The following is a 24,002-nucleotide window of genomic DNA, read 5'->3' as shown; positions in this document are numbered from 1 at the left end:
TAGGATTGGCATAGATGAGCAATACCAAAGTTGCACTGTTCTTCTCAAAGATCTTCAATTAGGATTTCATCTTCCTGGCCACCATACCTACTAATCTTTTGCTGAAATCCACTTTTGATTAATCTAACTCCAAACTTCTTGTTTATTTCCTTATTTCAAAGCTGCAGAAACCACTCATTCCTGACTCACACTCCTTCACAGAACACAGGAAAAATAGGGAAGTGCAGATGTGTTGACAAAAGGAAGGTCACACACACACAAAAAAAAAAAGTCAGTTGTGTATCTCTGTCCCATCATTCACATGAAACTAGCTCCACAAGATCCAGGAATTAAACCTCTCACCACATGTAACTACAGTGCTACTCCCCAGTTAATTATGAATTAAACTGGTGTCATCTTGCTGCAAAGAATTCCAGTGTCCATGTCTTTCTGCTCATCTTTTCCCATCTTTCTTGAATGATGCACACCCTAAACATTTCTGCAGATCTCTGCCCTCCACCAGACACTAAAGACATTTCACCCCACAATTAAATATGCACTCTATCAAATACCACTCTGACAGTTTTTAATAAAATTCAACAGTCACTGCAGGGGCAGTGAGACACAATTAAAAAGGTTTTGAAGCACTGCTTTAGGTCATAAATGAGTTATCAGTTTGGCTTTTGCTGAGTCTTACATTGCATGGCCACAGTTGGACAGCTATTTAATTTAAGTTCCTCATCCCCTTCAACTCTTCATCTGAAGAGAACATAAAATTAACTACCAGCATCAGTGCACAGATTCCTTTTATGCAACTCGACAGGGCTCAAATATAAAAGCACTGACCTGCAGAGGTCCTGCAGCTTAAAGAGGGGAGCTTAACACTTTTCTATCCCACTGTTCTTTGTGAGAGCTCAGTCCTTCTGTAAGCTAAAAATACTCAACTACTTCCAGTGGAACAGCTTTCATGATCTCAGGTTTAAAAGACACTACCCTTGAATCCACTCTAGACGAGACACAGTCACTAGATTTTAGCCTGAAAGCTCATGTTCTACCCATAATTACTGGCCAGGAAACAGGCATATAGTATAGTGCATGTATCATCAATCCACGTTTCAAAATCATAAGTTTTCTCTGTTTAGCTAATCCATTACAATTTTTATTTGCACATTGGAAAGCAAACAAGTAATAGTATATTTAGGTTACTAACAGATCACAGTAGTGCTTAGCAGCAAAGTATTACAATCAAGGCTTTGTGAATGTTGCTCTCAGCTTTGTGCCTGACTTGCATGAATTTAATCAATTACAACTCCTGTTTGCCCTAGTCTCCCCTCTATAAATAATATAAATATAAGTAAATAAACACTGCTATTCCTTAGTGTAGTCAAAGGTTGAATTAATTGCACTTTGCCAAGCACTAGGATTTCTCAGAGAGGCTTAAAATGACCAAAAAATGTACAATGCATTACAGTGAGTGTTAAAACATTTATCACACTTGTTTCTAAATGGCTTGACTGAGAAACATTTCAAAACAAATAACATAGCATTGAATTTACTACACTACAAAAAGAACAAAATACCAAAAACCAACCGAACAAAAACAACAAAAACCCCTCAGTACACTCACAGATTAGCTCTTAAGGCAAGTGCACTGTACTATAAGCAAATAGTCTTAGAAATCTTGAGGATTTTCAAAGTAAAAGAATTTCAAAATTTTGCTGACGAGCAAAACTGGATTACCTTTGTTACAAAAATGGTGGTAAAAGACAACTCCTGCTAAAAAAGAGGAGCCAGGCAAGATGCAGGGAACATCCCTGCTACTGCTAGCGTCCCAGCATTTACCACCTTTGGTAAATGGCTCCAGCAAGACACGAGCAACAAGTTCAGCTCTGAACTCATAACTGCAGCCCCTGGCTCCAGAGCTTTCCGCAGGCAGGAAAAGTGCGCACGTCAGCATCTGCCCAGCTGGCTCGGCGCGATTTAATTTACGCCGACCACAGAGCGACTGTGATAGCTCTCCGAGATGCCACAGCATGAAAACCGAAGGGTGGGGGTTAAACAAGCAGCAATGCACACCAGATGTCTGAGGAGGACATCTAAAAGATCCACAGCAAAAGGAAGCATTTAAAAAAAAAAAAAAAATCCTTTCATGCCATAAATATTTATACTAAATCCAAGAAACTGGTTGAGTTCAAACTTGTCCGATATGAATCACACAGCACTTCCTTCACCCCTTCTCATTTAATGTGTTCTGTAAAAATAACCACCACAAAGGAGGTGCCATAATCACATCTACTTTTTTTCTTCTTTTAATGCACTAAGAATATGTTTTTGTAAAGCTCCTGCTTTTGAACAGATTACTTTCCAAAGGGTATAAACAGAACAACTAGATAGTTTTATTTTAGTTGGCCAACTCTCGGTGTGGTATTTTCTGGTCTTCCTGGATAATTTAGATTCATAGAAACAGTTTCCTTTTGAGTGGACAACTTTAATTTTCTTCACATGGCCATTTAACTGAATCAGGAATACATCATGCAGAGGAAAACTCCAATTAAACAATATGGAACCGCAAAACAACCATTTTCTGAAATTTTACAAAAATCTAAACCTACTTTCGTGAAACCTACCAAACTTTAGCAGTTAGGTAACAAAATTGCAAGTCATACTCATACTGATACCATGCCTTTTGCACCCAGAGTGCACTAGTGCCATTTGTAAAATAAGTAAGTGATCAGTCCCCAAAGGACAAGAGCTGCCCTAGAAGATTCACTGGGTGGCTTTGGTTGTCATTTTTCCTTTACAAAGAATTGCTGGGCTCCCACCCACTCAGCAGATGGTAACTACAAACGAGAATGACAGTGGCTATTGCCAAATCATCATTCTATGAGTTTTGGTCAAGATAAAACATAATAAACATTTCAATACGGGATTAAACTCTCTTGTTGCCATACCATTCCTATCTTGGCTGGCAAAAAGATAGATTGATCTACTAAAGTTCTCTTATTTTCTAACTAGAATTCACACCTAAAGATTTAGCCATAAACAAACAAGTGAAAAAAAAATCTGTTTTTTGCATGCTGAGGAAGAAATATTAAGCCCTGTAAACCAGGGAGGTATAATGCTGAGTGGTTTCCATGCCTGCCCTGTCAAATAGGTTTCCAGGAAAAACTACTGCTTTTTAAACACGACTGGTTCCAAACTTTTCCTGGGAGAGCAAAGATATTTCTTGGAACCCGCTAACAAAGTTTGGAAGAGCAAGAGGAAAGTTACATACTATAATGCTTGATTCTGAGAGTAGACATGGAACAGTCCAAAATGATGAGGAGTGAGAGAGGGGTAAGAACATCTTCAAAATAATCAGACACACTCTTGTAATAATGTGTATTACACAGACAGGAGCCAAAATTTCTGTGACAGACTCAAGCTAGTGCTTACCTGTTGAAAGCATTCATTTACTACTTATTTAAAACTACCTCCCCTCCACACACACAGAAGCTACATCAACTTCCTGCTTTACTCTGAACAATAACTCTTTCCATCAGTATATACTGCATTGTGGATGATCTCTTCCTCTAAAGAAGAAAGGAAAACTAGGCACACAGTGTCATTTAAAATTTTAGGAAGGAAAAGCTAGACTTCACCATATGCTACACTACTTCTAACATTCTTTTTTTCCTCTCACATCAATAACAACAAAGTTAAACAGCAAAGAAAACAGTGTTAATAAAAAGAAAAATCTGATACCAAACAGTATCATAAAAGTTAGGGAAAGGAAACATTCAAAACTCCTTTTCATAATTTTTTTCCCCCACACTCACTCTACTTTTCACCCAAGATTTTCACAACTTATAGTTAAATTCCTATTAAAACTATGTAATATCCTTGATAGTTAGAGTAGCTATGTAGTATCTTAGTAGATCATTTCATAGCAGATATTTTGAAGACTCTCCACTGCACTGAGATTTGAGTGATTTTCTTTGGCAAGAACTAATACCGTGGTGGTCTCAGAAACACCATTACCTCAACTTCAGTGAGGCTGTACAAGAAAAACTGTTATGGAGATTTTTCCTAATGAATAAAATGCTCCAAGCTCACTTTATCTTAACAGCAGTGCCAATTTACTCCTGATGTTAAGAATAAAACTTTCAATCCCATCCATCTGTAACATGAGGTTTACAAGTTGACAGAGAAAACTCTAATTTAAAGAGCTCAAATCCATGTTGAAAATTGAATTTGTACTAGATAATGAACTATGGCCACTCTTCCCTTCCCACCAAGGCTCATAAGATACCTGCCAGAACACACCAACCCAAACGTGCTGCTGCACCACTTGCAGAGATAGGCATGCCAGCATTATCTCTCTCTCAAAAAGCTGTTTGATGAAGTACCAAGGGACATCAGCCTCAAGGAAACTAAAACTGTGCATTGTGGCATGTATGGTGTAGATGTGACTGCATCCATGTGACTTGACGCAACACTAACACAAAAACTTCTAGCAGCAGTCAACTATCACAGTCAACCATCCACCAAAGCCTATGGGTTTCATTGAAAGGAAAAGGCAACAACGACTCTTTGTGCGTCAGGCAATCATTATACGCTGATTTGTGAAGTAAATTTGAGGGAGATGATACAGACTGCATGACGAAGAAAAAATTGGCTGGCTATAAAATAAAACCAAAAAACACTCATGACTCTCTAACACAGAGAAAGTATAATACAATTTTTGTAAACACTCCTCCAGAAACTTGTGTTCATCACTACCTCATGTTATTATCAGTGAAGAATTACAGGCTCTGTCCTGCTCGATTATTGTTAGTGTAAACAACTTTGCTAAATTGCTTGGCACACAGTCTGCATGCAGCATGTTAAAACTCTGTAGTCTATTCAGCCAAAATCAAATATAAAGGCCCATCTGTATTAATCCTCAAGAAGAAATTAATAGACAGCTATTTTCATGCAAAGCAGATATTTTAAAAAGGCAAAACCAATACATATGGATGAACTTTTTCATTCATAATTTTAGATGTGACACAATGAAGACTGTTGTTTAAACTTTTCATTTCTCTATAAAAGTTTTCTATACAATATAGTGCATTGTTCAAACTCTGGAGCAATTTAAGCTTTTTCAATGTCTCCTAAAATCCCTGGATTTATATCCAAAGAGACCTGGCACTGTAACAAATTCGACTTGCGAGTAACAAGTTACAGACCTTAAGCAAATTGCTCATTAACACAGAATTCAACTTACTGCTATAAACCTCACTACCTTTTCTCTCTGGGAAAAATGCACTGCCTGTCTTACACATTTCAAAGTTGTGGGATCACTATCGTTTCTCTCCTTGTATGAGTTCTTAGTACAAATGCTGAACTAGTATGAAAGGTGAAGAGAACAACAGAACTCCAAGAAAAGAATTTTTAAATCTGACCCAAAGCTATCTTGTCTTTGATGAACAAGAAAAATAAACAGAATTTTGATGTCAATACTGAAAAGGATATTCCCAACTTCATGCCAGGAGGAAATGAGTAAGAAAAGCCCATCTGTGAAGCTGGAATTCTCTGCTTTTTCCTAAAGATAAAAGACATTTAAAAGCAAAACCCGCAGAATGTTCTCTCAATGTGGGACAGTCTAGGTTCCTCTTACTTTAGATGATTGACTAACATGACTGACTAACACAAAGCTCAATCTGAACAGAAATTTTATACAGTATTACTAATAAGAACACTTAATTCACTATGAAGGAGATTTCTATTCCATTTATTATTCTATTAATTCTTAGCAGAAGCATAGTGTTAAAGTCATTTTATATATTTAGAAACGAAATCAAACTTTGGAGCTAACAGGAGAAACCAATGTTACAAACCTAGAGTAAAATGCAAGATCAGCAAGAAAACTGATGGAAACTATTCTTTAGAACTTAAGAAAACATGTTATATCTCATTAAAAAGCAAATGAAGTTAGCAGAATCTGTTTCAGGCTCTGCATTTGATATCAACTGGCCTTTTTGGGAAGATATACTCAAAATGGCTTGCAGTGCCCTAAGAAAATACACAGCTACGCAAGCTCAATATTGTAGCCAAGTAATGCTTCATTGTTACAGGAAGTCAGTGAAATAATTATGTAATATGCCGCTAACTAATGTAAGCTGTCCTGAAACCAAAAAGGGGTGTTTTTCTATAAATCTGGATCCAATTTTCTTCATTAAAAAAATCCAGTCTTCGGGACTGTCCAGAGAACCCTGCAAAACTATTCTGAGTGCTCCAAGACTCCTAACATGCCTGGGGGAATTCTTAGCATCTTATTGCATTTCTTTATACCACTCACAGCACAGCAGTTCAAGCCCTGAGAATGCAGCAATAACACAAAGCATTTGACAATGGGAGAAAGAGGAAGGAAGACAAAAATCTGCCTTCCACCACACAGCCATCTGTGCACTCCCTCAGATAAACAACAAAATGAAACAAAGCTTTGTGGGGAGACTGTGCCTCCTCATACATACCCTGCTGGAAACAAGGAGCCAAAACTTGCTAGTCTGCCCCTGGAGTTAGTCAAAGCGCAGGATCACCTGTGATTTGTTTTGTTCAACTGAGTCCTCCTGGCCATTACCTCACACACATGGCTCTCAGAGAAAGAATATTAAGCTAAAGTTAAGCAAGTTTCCATAGCAAAATAAGATGCAGATGTTCTACCTCTGAATACATGCTCAGATCAAGTGCTTGTTGTTTGAGATGAAGCTCTGGGTACTCCATATTGGTAAAGAGCAGTTTTGCTTCATGGCCTTTTCACCTCAGTGAGGACACCTATCTCCCCTGAGTTTTCTGATGTCTCTGAGCTCATTAGAAAGAAAACAATGATGCTAAAGCACTACTCCTTAAACTGCTCATTGCTGATAACTGGCAGCAAATGTTTACTGGGAAGATATCAAGTGTATTCAGGTTAAAAATAAACATGAAGACGCTGAGTCAACAAGTCTCTCTGATTATTTCTTCTTCCCTAACTGCACAAAATAAATTACAAGAAATTGCTTGAAATGGTTGGTCATTGCTAGTATGACTGTCATTTTTCCATCACGGAAGACTGAACATTCTTGTTTCAATGATTTTAAAAATTTCACCTGCGAGGGAGAAAAAATTTGAATTTTCATTTTTTTGCAACTTTAAAAGGTTATGTTAAAATACTCCCCCAAAAGCCTCATTTGGAACAGAGATTACTATGGGGCATCACCAGGAGCTCAAAGCTAGTTACAATACTAAAAAATAAAAAAAATAAATAAAAAATAAAAAAACAGAAACACATGTTTTCAGTACTAAACAAACCATCATGAAGAAAGGAAATTGCTTATTCAGTGGTTATAGACTCCTAGTCAAAATACCTTCCACCTCATCCTTGATTATAATCCTTATGCAAACTGGGATTGTCTGAATTTTGTCTATGTGCAGAGATTTCCATCATGTTACAGAATGACAGAATAGTGGAGGCTCGAAGGGGCCTTTGGAGATCATCTAGTCCAATATTCCACTTAAAAAAGAGAGTCAAATAGAGCAGGACCATATCCAGTTGGGTTTTGGGTATCTCCAAAGATGGAGACTCCACAACCTGTCAGTGCAACAGAGTCCAGTCTTTGATCACCCTCACAGAAAAAGGAAAAAAAAAAAAAAAAAGTTTTTCTTACATTTGACTAAACAGTCAACTTCAGGAAAGATGCCCTATGAAGCATTCAGCTAACCCAGCAACACACTTGCTTCCTTTTGCTTAATGGGAGAACTTCCTGATCTCCCACTTCCCCTCAACCTCAAAAACAAAACAAAAGACAGAAAACTACACTTTTCTGTCCATAAAGTAGATCCCATCTACAACTAGTCACCATTCCTCTCTCTTCCCCTAGACCTCCACAGAGTAAGCCAAAATCAGAAAAATGTTTTATGAACTAAACCAAGACTAACGATGTCCTCATTTTAATTGTTCATGGCAGATCAGATTTTCTTTAATAGCATTTGGCCAACAAATGTTCTCTTAATCACCGGCATCTGATCATGACACTACTTTAGAAACAGAATGAGATTTAGACATATCTGAGGTTTCTTGCACCTACCAGTCAAAAAAGACTAACCAAGTGCGGGCACTACCTCAGTTACCAGAAGCTTGCAGATAGCAAATTACTGTCTGCAGCTGTTGCAAGGCAAGAAAAAGGAGGATTCCTCTCAAGACACAAACTATACTCTTCCACTCCATGTTGAAACAAAGAGCTGCCAAATGCAAATGACAGAAGAACTTTTCCCATTTCTTATGTACCAGTACACTTCTTATCCATAAGCTGAAAACCAGCTAGGTGAGAGAACAGCAGCTAGAAATCAATGGCATATGATTGCAGTTGCTTATACCATAGGAGAAAAATTACATACAAAACAGCTAGTAAACATCATAAAATCATAATGGCACATTTTGCCAACATACAACTCACCTCAAAAAGCAAGTGCAAGTGTTTCAAATGAGAATCTACAGGAGTAGGGAACCCATCTCATTTATTTCCTGTAGAAGGTAGGTGTATAATTCCTTCCTCTAAAATTTCACGTATTTTCACATCATATAATGCATTTGTGACCTATCTTACATTTGCAAAAGTACTTCTCAGGAAGATATCTATTTATAAGTAGTTCAAGTATGACCTTCAATAAATCCTAATTCACTGAGTTTGAAAGGGCACTTTGTTCTCAATATACTCACTACTGCAGCAGTGTCTTTGAAAAGATAAGATCCATCACTGCTGATACAACTCTCATAAAATAAATACTATGGCAAAGGCACAGAAGATCTGTAGGCATCTCTAAAAACACCCTTCAGAGTTCAGTGCAGATGTTGCCAGTGTTTATACTTTTTAAACCACTGGGATATAAACACCTCACTATAAACACCACTGAAGTTTTGCTTTTCTTTTCTTCGTTCTTTTATGTGTTTATTTTAGTGTTAAAAATGTTAACTTCCATAGTAAGGAAAATAGCAGCAGATGTTTAAAGTAAACAAAGACCGCTACAGTAGAGTGTACTCTTTAAACTATTCTTTTACTTCTGAACTACTAAAGCTAAGATCTGTTTAAACAACAATTTCTGGAAAAGGGTAGGAAAAGAGAGGCTGGAAAGAACCTCCCATAAATATCAGGCATAATTATAGTGAATTGAACCAATGAGCCAAAACTGTAGTCGTTCTGCCTTCGTCAACAAAACACTAGGGAACATGGCACCAGGTAAGAATTTAAATGAAAAACTTCATGGTCATCATCAGTTGTATATCCTAATCAAGCATTGGTTATTACAGAAGGCAATAAGAAGTTAAAATAAATGAACAAACAAACAAAAACCCAAATTTCTGGATCCTTTATCCAGTACTCTTGTGGTAAAGAAGTTTCACAGAAGCAAGCACAGAATGAGAAAGAACATGAAAACGCAACTGGTCTAACAGTATCTCTGCTCCATATTATTCTGTAAAAGAGATTTTTTCAAGTAAATATCTGCATCTCTCTGTAAAAGAGAGAAAGGGGAGAAAACAAAAGCAGCAGCAGAGAAGAACAGTTCTACAGGGAAGCCTGCCATTTCCTGAAGGCAGGAAATGTGGCCATTCTGATTCAGCGAGAGCAAAGACATTATTTTCCAGAGAGAGGTTCAGCTCCCTGACTTCTGGCCTAGTCTTTTTCTAAAGGATGTGAATAGATAGCTCCTCATCCTACCTACACTCCCCACTGTTTCTTCCTTGTAACAAGCAGAGCAAGTTTATTTTCCAAATGAACATGGAAAATGTTCCTGCTGAATCAGAAGAAAGATCTCTGTGATGCTTGTGTGTGGCTACAGCAAAAACAGTTCTAGTGCCAAGCTGAATTAGCTCAGTGTGCCTTTCTTTCCAGTCAAAGCCAAGCCATTACCACTTCTTCAAACTGCACGTAGATAAAACTCAGCTAGATTAAGAAACCGATTTTACCCCATTACCTCAGGCAACTTCAAAAACAGGACTACTGATGTTTACCAAATCAAGGGCAAATGCCAACTCACGTTAGCTGAAGGCAGCAAAAGTAAAATTTAGAGTCCAGCAAAGCAAAAAAACCTACGTATTCCAACCAGTTGTGTAATTCTTTCCACAGGGGACGGGAGCATGGGGTGGTTCTTGGGGAAGGAGGGAGGCATCGATCGCGCAGGCAGGGCTTGCTCAGAGCCGCACAGGAAATGAGAAGCCAAACAATGGGCTGCTCTGTGCTCGCGGCGGCGCGGCGCCTCCGCCAGCCCCTCGCTGCCCACCAGACCGCCGCGGCCTCCCCAGCGGAGCTGCTGAACCGAGATGGAAAATTATTTCAAGGCTCGCTGTCTAAAGACACAGGTCTTACGCCTAGAAGTGGCAGGGAGTAGAAATGTTAATTAACACTTCCACCCATGTTATAAACTACTTCCTTCACAGCTGCAGGAGTTACAAACAAAAACCATACCTGTCACAATAGAGCAATCAAACAACAACACATCGCTTTAAACTCATTTATCTAACATTATCTTTGAGAAAAAATAAAATCCAAGAACATTAAAAATACTCTTTGTGGAAAAAAAACAGCAGAAAAAACACACGGCAAGAACAAACATCCTTCCCTTAAACAAAGCCTTAGCACCAGCACAAAGTGCGGGGTCTCATGCAACCGATGGTAGGGATTTCCTTTCAGGAGACAAATTTCATGCTTACAAGCAACAGAAAGCACACCCGACAAAAGACGCTTTGCGAAATGAAACCATTACCTTCATAGCACAGAATGCCAATATTGTTGTTCATCTTGTCCAAGTATTGGTAGTTCAACAGGTCCATCTTCATAAATAGCATTTATTGGGCTAGCAAAAAAGACCAGCTTGTTTGCTTTTGCCCAGAATCAGGGAGAGGGAAGCCAGGCAAATGGAGCCGAGTACGTTCCCAGCTTCCTAAACTTCACTAGCACAAGGCGCAGCCTTCAGCTAATCAAAACAAAGTATATTAAAGGAAAATTGGAGGGATTAAAATACACACACTCTCCCTTCCAAAGTTTTGAAAAGTAAAGGTATACTGTGTCCTTCAATGCAAAGACAACAGTTTTAAAACTAACTTTTCAAGTCTTTTTCCAAATAAAAAAAGAGAAAAAAAGAAAGAAAGAAAGAGAACAGGAACAAGGGAAATTTCCTAGGACAAAGACACACTAGTTCTCCTCACAGCCCGCTGCAAGTTAACTGCACTGACATGCAGGCTATGCTTGGTATGACTCGTATGTAAACTAGCTTCCTCTTTCTAGCAGGCAGCGAGCACTGGGCATGCTCAGTGAATCCCTGGAGCTCCTCAAATGTCAGGGATATTTTCTGCACAAGATCAGTCTCTAAATGTACCGAGTGTTTGAAAGAAAGAGGAGGCGGCGGTGGAGAGCCCGTACAGAAGGGGCCATGTCGAGTCGCTCTTGACAGGAAGCAGCGCTGCCACTGCAGAACCGAGGGGGGAGCGAGGGAGAGGCCTCTGCTGCAGCCCGCGCAGAGGCTGCTGAGCAAGTTAATGCGCAAGCAGGCAAGAGTAACCTTACTTCTCAACAAGCAAACTGAGCTAAAATCAACCTAGTTTAGCTGAATTATTTCTTTTAAACTTTTACTTAACTACCCAGCTTGTTTTTCCTCAAATACTAAAGCGCCTGCGACCCCTACTCAGCATGGCTTCAGACATATCCCAGTATTGCTGCAGTGAAAAGTAATGCTATTTTACATTAACAGAATGTAATTTTCACAGCTCTGATAGGAGGGTAAGAATTGAAGTTCAAGAAATAAGATAAACAGGTATGCCTGCATGTGTATGCACAGGTACTGCATACTCGCACCCACCCACCGCTGCAGTGAAATCCTTGAGGAATACTAGGAGCTCAGCATGCCAGGCCCTGGATTTGTAATGGCTGTTAAAGTTCCAGCTCAAATGACACAGAAGATGGAGATTTTTACAGCAGTTGTTCTTGTCTCAGGATGTGGTCTGCCTTTCTGCAGTTCAAGCCTGGACCTTAAAGATGCTAGCTGCCTACACAGATGTACATGAACCATCATAAAGAGGCAGAACCATCCGCACTCACGTAAGCCTGTGCTAACCTCATCAGCCCACATTTCCTGGGGCAGAGCAACACCTGAAGTCTGATTTGACAAGAAAAAAAGAAATAAATACTGGGACAGTTTGGTCTAAAGCAAACAAAGAACTAATGAAGTCTTAATCTTCCAGCTGCCCTCTTTGGGTTGGAGCATAACTCTTCTCTACCTGACTGTGAGGGGGAATTTTAATGGTGCACAGAACACAGTCAGGGAAAACAAACTTCAGTTTCCACCTTTCCAGTCTCTTCTGTATCTTAGAGAAGGTATATAGATTCATAGAGGCAATTCATGGAGTGACATTTTGTCAAAGCGTTTTGGCAAGCACTACTTAAATGCTGTGGGTATTTCAGTCAGACTGGGGAAATTCAGTAAATGATGCTAAATGCAATACAACAGGAAATAAACTAAGTGAAAGGAACTTTGCACCACTGGGAAGAAAAAAGTCAAAAAGCCTTTTCTTGATTATTATTATGGAACAAAAAAGACACTCTTAATTATAAAGGTTATTAATCTCTAGGACTTTAACACGGCGTAAAACTTGTCGGTACTTAATGCTGAAGTAACAACATATTTTGGGGGTAATAAGAACTAATAAAAAGGTTGCAGAGTTTTTTTTTGCCTCACAAGTTTTCTTACCACTAAAGCTGTAACCACTTATCTCCAGCCCAAAGTAATGTGCAGTATTTTCTAGAAAGAGAAATGTTCTTAATAAAGAAAGGAACATTATGATTTTCAAGCAGATGGACAGGAAATTTTAAGTACCACATCATCTTGTGCATACTCAAAGATATTTTATGTTGACGCTTCAGATGTCCTCTTTCCTATCTTTTCCTTACAGACAAACCTACCATTCAATAAAGACAAAGAAAAGTGTTAGTTAGTTCTTTAATACTTAAACTAACATTAAAAACACGCATATAACTTTAACAGAAGTTTCTTCTGCAAGAAATAAGTTTCTTATGTAAAATATGCCAAAGTCTGGGGGAAAAATATGTATGATACAATAGTATTTAGTACACAGAGCATCACTGAATTTGTTAATACAACATATTTTATAGACACTTCGGAAAATAAGAAGAGGTAAGTATTTAAGCTTCCCAGTTTAAAATACTTAAGTTTTTGTTAGAAGTGCACGATGGAAAAGAAAAGCAAGCAATACTCTAAACTTTTCAGAGCAGCAGTCTACAAGACAGGGTTTGTACATAACATACTAGCTCTCCAAGGGCTTTATAGCTCAAAGCCCAATATTTCATATTACCTTCTACACCCTGAGACACAAGTTTAAATTCATTGGAAAAGCACTGTTTGATATTCCCTGCAAATCACTGACTGCTCACTACTGCTGTCCAGACACCAATAAAGAAGTTAAGCTCACAGCTCTGTAGGTTTTTAGACTGGGATGACCATTTTACTGTGTGAATGGCTTTCGGCAGTACAAGCAAGCACTATGATTAACACTCATCAAATGTTACGTAATGACCTGGATGCTTCATGTTAAATAATAAGCTGGTACCAAACAGAGCACTTTATGAATTCCTAAATTAAAATATCAATATTGATTGCCTTGTGAAAGACTAGGAAAGGAAAACTATTTATGTGACTGTATCTCAATATATCTAAAGCCAAATTCATTCATACAGAATCTTTCTTTGAAAGAAAAACTTAATGAAGCTTTCAAAAGCTCAATAGGCTTAAGTTCAGCACACATTAACATGAAAAACTGCCATACTAGGATGACATTAACATTCTGCCAGGTTTTACTTTTCTGTAATGTACTCTAGGTCTGAGAGCAAAGAATTCCTGACTCCTTGGTTAGCGATTCATCAAGTATTTCACCAGTTTGATACACCTTCCACTGAACTGAAATCAATAATCAGCATACAGGCAGGCCATATGTCATGTATAGAGAAAAAGATGCTACTAACATCACCCCAGGAACTTTTTTGGCTCTTATCCTTTTTTCTGCAAGCTGATATTTGCAAATACACTTATGTGCTGTACTGTCTACATTTCATATTAACTAGAGTACTATCTGTAACACCGCAAACACGTCTCTTTTGTAAAACAGACAAAACACCCGTATCTATACAAAAACCGTTTAAGACAGTGCCACTTTTAACCCAACAGCACCCCCGGGAGGTAGCTGCCACTCCCCACAGGCTTTCGCAGACCGCCGCCCCGCCGGCAGGCGGCCGGAGCTCCTCGGCCAGCCGCGGCGCGCTCCTCCGGAACGCTTTAATGCGGGATGCCGGCCGAGACTTCGCTGCCTTTCTCGTGTGTCTGAACAACGGCTCTTACAAAGCAATTCCTTCATGCCCCAAGCCCATAATACCAGCTCTGATATCGAGTTTTTGTGAGTTTTATTGAGTGGGTTTTTTTTCAGCACTTAAATGCACATTGAGCTGCTTTAGAACAATCTTTTCCCAGCAAGCTGTAACAGAGCTTTCTTTTCTGCCTTCTCTCTGCTGCCCTCCACCCTGCCCAGCTGTCTGCCCCTCTCTGCTCTGCACCGGTCCTTTCTCTCCTTTCCCGCACTCTTGCCCCTGCTGCAAGCAGCAGCACTACAGGGCACAAGGCACAGCGTACCAGTTCCATGCCACACACTACACGCTGTTCTTCACTAGAAAAACGTGCCTCACAGTCCAGGGATAAATACCTTCGAGAAAAGGTGATGCAGTCACCTAGACACAACCGAAATCTCACCCTTGATCATCAGCACAGAGGAACTATTTCCAGAATGACTAGTTTTGCAACTAGAGAAAGCTAACTCTTTATAGAGAGGAGACACATTCTGACACAAAACATCATGCAGCATTCCCCAGGGTAATTCCAGTTTTGAATAGACAAAACTCTCTGCTACTCTGTTACAGTTCAAGAGTACTTCAGCAACAGGTTTCACCTTTTTCCTTCGTTTTTAAATAAACAAACAAATTTTAATCAGCAGCTGCTAGGTGGCAATGTGCCTGAAGGAAAAATGTTGCTTTTCCTTTTCTGTACATTCAACTGTAAAATTGCTGCCCTTCAACACCTACATTTTTTTATTTCATTTCACAGAATGGTTGAGGTTGGGAGGACCTCTGGAGATCATCTACTCCAACCCCCCTGCTTAGATTTTCTTTTTATTTGCAAAGACATATGTATAGAGATTTTTAAAAGTGCATATGTATATATTCATATGCATTAATATAAATAATAAAATAAATATTTATTAGTAATAAAGTATTTCAGAACACTTCTTTGTAAGTATTTATCAATTTAGAACAGACCATTTCATGTCAGATCAATAAAGCAACATTTAACAACTCAAAAAATCTTTTTGTTAGTTAAAGCCTGCCCTCATTAGCAGCAACTCACTCCCACTTCTTCCCGAGAATTTAACTCTCTCTCCATCATCTCCAGCAGGCCATTTGTTTCCGACTCCAAACTAAATTCACCCTCCAACTGTACGCCAGGGATCAGCAACCCACTTCTGCTTAAGTGGAGAAAGGGTCAGAGGACAGAAGAAGCAGGGACAAACTTCCCACCGCTAGATTCCAGCTGCCTCTGCAGAGCATGGATGATCCTTCCTAGGAACTGCCACCCTTTCTTTCCCTCTCCCTCCCTTTCTTTTTCTCCCTCCCTCCTCTCTCTCTCTCTTTTTTTTTTTAAACAATAGCAGCGTCCAGCTCTCTGGGTCGAAATCTGAGCGAGACAGGTACAAAAGCTAATACAGGAGGCCTCTGGCAGTAACTGCTGCTCCAGCAGGTACCTCTCATCTCCAGGAAGAGCTGGCCATTTAGGAAGCCAGCCACTTGGCTTCTGTCAGTCAGATCACGGCGACCCAGGACCCCAGCTATGTCCGTGATTATCTTCTCTTCTTTTGCTGTGGCACAACAGTTGTCGCTTCTGGTAGTTTCAAGGCTTAAATACCTTCGTTCCCCCCCCCCCTTTTTGGGGTGTTTTCTGTTGTTGTTCAAAGTTTGTTGATGAATGATGAGCAAAGGAATGCAACATACACAGTTTGCTGATCTTTCTATAAACTAGGTAACTGTTTCACAACCATGGGAGACTGCAGGCAGCTGGAGTCAATGAAGCAGGCAGGCACTGCCAAACTCTCCGAGGTGAATTGCAACCAAGAAAGATATTCAGTAACACCTTATTTATCTTGCCTTCATTCTTAGACTACTTGCTCTAATTCAACAGTAAACAATGAAAACCAGGTTTACCAAGAATATTTTTCAATTCTCAATAATATTTTGCATTTCACAATTTCTTCCTGTTTCTCTTTTTAGTCTTTTAAACTGTTAAAAACACTCCTAAAAATCAGCTAGACTGAGCAATAGATAAACCTAATTTATCTAGGTCAAAAAATTATTTCCTGATTAAAATCTTGATAATCTTTCCTGTTACTTGCATAGTAATTTCAATTTCTAAAGGGTTGATAATAATCAGAAGCATAATTTATCTTGAACTACAAAGAGTCTCAAACAGAATCTCAGAGCTTCAAGATGCAAACAGTTAAGTGTTGACTCTACCATACCTAATATTTTTTCAAACAGAGTGAAGAAAATGCTTTATTTTCCAAAAGTGGTATGTCTACTAAAATTAAAATGTAATGCAAAGAAAAACAAAACTGAAAAGAGTTCATAAGGAAAAAGAAAAAGCCAATCCTAAGTCAGTTTGATGTGAACAACTCAGGCATCGAAAACACTCTTTACTTAGAAAAGTTAGGAGCCAGACCATGTTTAGAGGCTAGATTTCAAAATTACTGCGTGTATCCCTCATCTTAGAAAAGAAGTAAATCCAGTTTCAAAAAACCACTAATTATAGGGTATAGAAACAAAGCAAAGGGCTCTAGGATCGCTGAAGTCTTTGAAAAGATTTCCTCTTTATTGCTAGCTTGGCAAGACATTAAGGTGCTCACAGGGCCTAATTCAACTTAGACATAAACGTACGTAAATCTACCTAAGCTGAACTTGCTTTCGCAAAGACTGAAAAATTTTACAGGCAACATAAGTAGCAACCTTATAAACGAGTTGAAAATATGAATTCCAATGCTATCTTGCTAAGAGCCATATAGTACAATCAATTACACTGTTTGTTACTAATTAACTCTGGCTTTTAAGCATTAAATTATTTATCCTGGACATTCACATGAAAACATTAATAAGAACCTATTACATAATCCAATTATATAACTTGCAACCTACTCACTCATCATAACAATTAATATTGAAATTTCATTCCACTTTTAAGAGTATCCTTTACCAACTGAGGGTCATCTTCTCCCCAAAATTATTTACCTAAAAAAAATCTTATTATACATTGACTTATTCCAAATTCTAGCATTCACAAAAATCACAGCCACAGAGGGAGCAGTAGCTTTACTCTAGATGCTGATGGATATATTGTCATCTGGGTGAAACAGACACAAGAAACAAGAAATACCACAAACAGTTGCACTTAGATTGAAGTACAAAGAATACATTATGGTTGTATATATGATGTATACACACAGATCATACATGCAAACATGCGCAGATGTATTGCATATCACACTGGTATAAAATGGTGAAATTTAGTCATTTCACAAGCTATGACAGAGAAAGTCCTAGCTGACTACGAGTAAAACGTCATTGGTCTTAGAGGGAAAGAAAGAAAAAACTGCAACAACTTCCAAAAGTGGTCAGCTCTCCCTGTTCCAAAATATAAATATCAACATAGACTCAGGCCCTTTCAAGCACTGACAGTGAATGATGTGATATTACTAGGAAGCTGAAACTCTCCTTTTTCTAGCAGATCAAAGTTGTTATTTCCAGTGCTGCAGGTACGCAAGACATTCTCACTTCCAGAAAGGCCACTTTCAATCCCAAAATCAAATGTAGGCATTCCTGAAAAATACCTATCAAAACTTCTTTTCTCAACACAAAAAAAAAATTTGTTTTTCTTACTCTTTTGCTCTCCAAAAAACAGAAAGAGTTTTAAATAAAAATGTTTACATTTTATTAAGCAAAAAAAATGTTATCAATTTTCAGCTTTCTGACAAAACAATGAAGTATTGGGAATTGTATCTGCATGTCTTACATCTCTTTTACCCCGTGCAGTGAGTGCTAGCCTTTTCTTATGGCACACGGTGGTCACAGAGTGCTCCTGACGATATATTACTCACCATTTTTAATAGGAGAGGCTATGGTACAGGATATAGATCTCAACAGCAGCACGGGACTTCCAAACTACAACCCCCAAAAGCCCGAAAACAACAACAGCAACAAAAAAAACCCCAAAACCTAACCAACAAATGTTATCTTCTGATTTACCACCAAGTTGTCAAAAAAAAAAATCCTCTTTGATAAACCCTGCTCACGTCAAAGATTTTACCAATGCTGTGTGACATCAGAGACAAATGCGGCAGTAATTTGAGAGTGAACACTACTGGAGTTCAAAGCTCTCTCGGGTTTTACCTTATTTTTAATTGTTTTTAATTCAGTACTCCAAGAAAGCATGCATTATACAACCACACTGCCTGTCACCCTCTTTACCCTGAACTTCAAAACGGCGAACATGTTTTAATCATATTTCAAAGACTGTTCTCATAGGTAACCTCACTCCTGTGCTTTCTGTGAAAACAGACGGCAGGGACAGATGATCAACCACAATTAAAATCACTGCTGAGGGAGAAGCAAGAAGAGCTTGATTGCTGGCCATTTGGTTTGGTAGCAGATAACTCTGCTGCTACAGCTGGAGGGCCAGCAGTAACAGCAGGCTCGCTTCGATTACCGAGAGGAAAATAGAGGTAGAGAGGAAAGGATCAGAACTACCAAAATTTTAAACACAAAAAAAAAGGCCTCGGGTGTGCTGACACGTGCAAACCAGGCCACTTTCTTCATGACTGGAAGTCTTGGTCTGGGTTTGCTCTAGTAGGTGCTAAGACGTAAATGATACTCTGTGACAATTCCAGCCCCTTTCACACAAGGTTTCCATACCCTAAAAGCTCTCATCCCCGCCCCTTCCAAATCAAATTCTTGTATTTCAGTGAGCTTAGTTCTTACTCCTTCCCCCAACTTCACCTCCACTACACTTCTACTCCCTGAAATTCAGTCCTTTCCAAACAAGACAAACATTCCCAGGTGTCCCCAAAATCTCCTAAATCTTTCACAGTGTGTTTCCCATTGTAATATCCCTTCTCCCTGATCTCAAAGCTACTCTCTTTCCTTCTATACAGGAAAACCCTCGCTTCTCAAGACATGCTCTCCTACTGCCCTAAACTCCATTCCCTACTTTGTTCCTTAACCCTAATTACCAAGCACCCCAGGGCCTCCTATCCTCTCTTACACTGCAACTTTCCAGCCCTTTCCAATCTAAGTGTAGCACTCTAATCCAAGCCCTAAGATTCAGAGCCACTATACCAACTACAACTGTTACGCTTCTCTAATTCTACCTAGCAGGATGCTGCTGTGTGAAGGGCAACACACCCATTCTGTAGCAGGGACAGGTCAAAGCACATACAATACGACAAGGTACACAGTCATGGGGCACTGGTACCAAAAAATGAAATGGCAGATCTTCCTTTATGTACTACTTAATCCATCTTCGTCATGGTCATTTTCCTCTTGAACTTTTATTCCCTTTTGCTGAGGTCCTCTCAGCTACAGGAATACAGACAAACTGCAAAAGCAAAGATTGCTCACCTCGAGTGCTGGAAAAAGACACAGTTGTTCTGGGTACAATGGAGCCTACAGACTCCTTCAAGAGCGGTGGGTATAGAAAGGCAATATTTTGGAATTTAACCGGTGAATAAAGAGAAAGGGGTCCTAATGGTCCCAGTATCTCCTTCTGACAGTGACTCCAGGGCAGATTTCCCCAGGGACAGATCTCAGCTCCAAAGCACAGTAAAATCAGCTATAGGAAACAAGCTGAGGTGAACAGAGAAACACTGTCAATTCAGCCTATCCAGCCTCCACCCAAACGCGGCATGCTGGAAGGCTGTGTTGATTAGCACTGGTCCCAGTAGTCCCCTTATTTTCCATAAAGCAATGAATATATTGTATAGAGACAACAGTATCCATCTTGAATGAAAGTATTATCTTGCTGCTAATCGTATTTATACAAAAAGAATATTCATCTATTTCAGGCCTGCACTCAAAAGCTTAAGTAAAATAACCCTTAAAAAACAAGGAAGACGGTTACAGTTAGCACCATTTTTTAGCGAAACGTGTTTTCATAACAAATAAGATCATATTTTTTTCAAATATCATCACACCAACCCTAAATGAGGATCCTAACATCACTGATGCAGCTATACTGCAAACCTCATCAGCAAAATTTAGCTAAGGATATAATAATGATCATGCAGTAATGTTGAGCTGGAATTAAATTGTCCAGAGATCCACTGCACAGAATTCACAGCGTTCTGCCCTTTCACAGACATAGAAGTTTGCAGGACAGAAAATAAATTGTACTTAACTTTTCAGTTTAGCCTTCCACCCACAATGTAAAATTATGGCTCATACTTACTGTATCAAATTCCATTTTAGGACATGGTTAGAAATAAAAACAATCCAGCATCATTGTGAAATAAGGCAGTAGAGGATTACTAAATTTTACAAACGAGGCTTAAACTATTGCTAGACCATATTTCAGCAGAAACATCCTGGCAGTATGATACCATTCAATACAGCAAGCATATACAGCAAGAAGTAGCAGAGAGACATGGAGCTACTGGAGAGAGTCCAGCGTACGGCTACGAAGATGATCAGAGGGCTGGAGCACCTGCCCTGCGAGGAACGGCTGTGAGAGCTGGGCCTCTTCAGCCTGGGGAAGAGGAGACTGGGGGGGGGATCTGATCAAGGTCTATAAATAATATAAATTACGGAAGGGAGTCAAGGGGATGGGGCCAGACTTTTTTCAGTGGTGCCAAGAGACAGAACACGAGGCAATGGGCACAACCTGAAACACAAGAAGTTCTGCCTGCATATAAGGAAGAAGTTCTTTCCTGTGAGAGTGACAAAGCACTGGCACAGGTTGCCCAGAGAGGTTGTGGAGTCTCCTTCTCTGGAGATCTTCAAGGCCCGCCTGGATGTAACCCTGTCTAACATGCTCTAGGTGACCCTGCTTGAGCAGGGAGGTTGGACTAGATGATCTCCAGAGGTCCCTGCCAACCTCAACCCTTCTGTGATTCTGTGAATGCAACTGCAAAATAATTTGTTATACAAAATATTATTATTTGCCTACAGACACTTCCCAGAAAAACAAGATAACATACACTGTTATCAGTGAGTGTATCAACTCTTAACATTGACAGCATTATAATACTCTGCCCAAAAGAATCATTTAGTTAGCTTTAAATAATAATTAAATAGGAATTAAAAAGTGGGTTTTTTACATCTAGAAGAACAGGACTCCTCCTGAAGTGAATCTTATGAGCTAAAACAAAGCAAGCACACTGAAGTGGGATTACTCCAGTTGCAAGACAGATTACACTTTCAGTTGTTCACAAGTACGTTTTTCTGATGGAAATTGTAGTGGAAAAGCCTCATTACATAAGTGCTAATATTACCAGAAATTCAGGGCTTGCTACGTCCAAGAGTTAAGAGAAATTGAACTGCCATATGAAAGTGATTGCTCAGACTGCAGCCTCAGCAATAAGGAGTCACATCATCGGTCTGAATTACTCATTTGCCGAAACGATGATCAACAAAGAAATAAATCAACATAAAATACACCGACAAACACTTAAACCACACACAGAAGTATAATATTGTATCACAAAATCAAGAGCTCTTAGTTACAGCCTTGATCCTTAGCATAACTAAGTTTGTCTCTGTTTTGGTAACCTCTCGAGGCAAGTGTGGTTCTGGCTCTCCAGTGCGCGCAATGGGCCCTACCACAGTTCCTCTGCCAGTCAGATGGCACTGAAATGCTCATACCAGGACCAAGCCTGGTTTTGCTAGTATTCTTAGCTGTGTTATTTTCCTTTGTTTTGTTTTAAAAGGAAGAAGTAGTAAAAAGATTACAAAATATAATACATATAAAGTATATACTATAAAAATACTATAAAAAGTCAAAAGGCCTGAACTGGGATTTTATTTATTTATTTTTTAATCTATTTCTATTACCTGTCTTAACAAGCTGCTCTCACGGCAAAGACTGTTATATATAATTTTTAAAGAAAAAAAGCTTAAAGAGCATTAAAATGTTTGTAAAATCACTCCAAAGTTAACATATGCCACAATTATGGCCTTCTGATTTGCCACACTGATGCAGTTGTGCTGCAAAATAATCTTCAATTTCCTCAGACTATTATGTTCCCACAGGACGTCACCTCGTTGTGTGTAGAGAAAGATTTGCTGGCTCTGGTCCTGAATCAGGACTGAATTGAATCATATCAAAGAGGTGTTGTAAAGATTAATTAAATGTTTATGAAGCTTTGTCACAGCACAGTGATAACACCATAGAAAAACCTCACGAGGAATTCAATAATCCTGCCTGTAGAGCTTTGTTTGAATAGTGGGCAGAAAAAATAAATGTTTAGGTCATACACTACGCAAGAAGGAAAAAATAAAATCAAATACCAAATAGGAGTTCTTTCAGAGGGCATTATCCATCCTACTAAATAAGACTAAAGCTTTATGTAAAAAGCAGTTTGATAGTAAAATAAGGAGTGCTCTGTAACACACACCTGCAACACAGAAGCTGAATTTAACTGCCATCCTCAAAGTTTCTTTTCAACACAGTTTTTAAGCAACCATAATATAGGATTTTTCCAAAAGGGAAAACAGACAACCAAACAACCCCCCAACGCTCTCCACTGCATGAATACCCATGTGGATTAATGGGGAGGCTGAAATATTTCTGTGCACACCACACGGGCAAAACGCTTTACCAGCCCTTTCTGTCTCATCCCCTTTTCAACCCATCATGCTCCCCTCTCTTTCTCCTATCTGGCCTCTCCTTCCCATCTCGCTCTCCTCCTGCAGCTAGTGCTGTTATCCAAGTCTCAGGCTCCCATGTGCATTTCCAATGCTCTTTTACTAGTACCTACTTGTCCCAAACTCTTGCCCAACCAGTCCCAATTCCCATATTCTCTTGCCAACATTCACTGCTGCTCTGCAAACCGTGCCTTCCCACCCCGCTCCCCGACACCCAGCTGCAGGGCGCCCTCCCCACCACTGCTCTCCAGGCTCCCCCCACAGCACCCTCGGCCACTGCAACATTGCTGCTCACCTCCAGAGGCGGGATATTCAGCATAGGTAGAAACTTTGCAAGATTTAAGTGCTAACACCTTCAGTTTCCTGTTAGGTTATTTTAAACATTTTTTTACGTGGATAGTAGAAAGCACACTGGTTTCTACTAAGATACAAAGGTCAAACTTCAAATCCTCCCTCCAGAAAAGAAGGTCATCAGAATTGTCTTCTAAACATGGACAAAATAATGCACTACGTCCTATCCTATCCTTGCTTTTGGAAATAGATGACTCATTTTGAATTCAATTTACGGAAAATTAAGAACAAAAACAAACAACAAAACCCCCAAAATCTTAGCCAGACCTTTAACATGGAAAAGCCACACCTTAGTCAGTTAAAATCCACTAAATATATTAGCAATTAAGATTAGGATTATATGAAGCATCTAGTCACTTTAAAAAAAGTGCTATCTACACTACATATGTACAGATACACACATGTGTATCTATACATTTATGTATGTGTGTCCAGAATTATTTCTAACGAAAGCAGGTTCATTTTTATTTGTACCATAATCACTATACATTACTAAACCGAAATTGACGTGAAGCAGCTCCCCACATATGCCACTGACATCAACATACAGCTCAACTAAAGAAACTTAATGATCTATTTTAAAATGCTTTATTTTATCTATTTCAGATTTTGTTCGTGTAGATATTCTATTAAATCATTCCCAATCCTATCAAGTTC

At 39.1% G+C, this 24,002-nt stretch overlaps 1 protein-coding gene across 2 annotated transcripts in view; it reads right to left on the bottom strand.

The window, feature by feature from the left end:
- VGLL4 (vestigial like family member 4) overlaps positions 1–24,002 on the bottom strand; it is an 86,406-nt gene that overhangs the window by 36,949 nt on the left and 25,455 nt on the right. The window contains exon 1 of one of the 2 annotated variants that reach the window (XM_062585817.1): positions 10,744–11,212. The exons of the other annotated variant lie outside the window; for it this stretch is intronic. Coding sequence (XP_062441801.1) covers positions 10,744–10,825 — 82 coding nt within the window. The 5' untranslated portion in view covers positions 10,826–11,212. Of the gene's footprint in view, positions 1–10,743; positions 11,213–24,002 lie in introns of those variants that run through there. 2 annotated transcript variants of the gene reach the window in all.

The sequence above is a fragment of the Rhea pennata genome, chromosome 12 (assembly GCF_028389875.1).
Source record: "Rhea pennata isolate bPtePen1 chromosome 12, bPtePen1.pri, whole genome shotgun sequence".
Lineage (NCBI taxonomy): Eukaryota > Metazoa > Chordata > Aves > Rheiformes > Rheidae > Rhea > Rhea pennata.
Note: the sequence above shows the minus strand (reverse complement) of the source record. Positions and strands in the feature narration are given on the sequence as shown.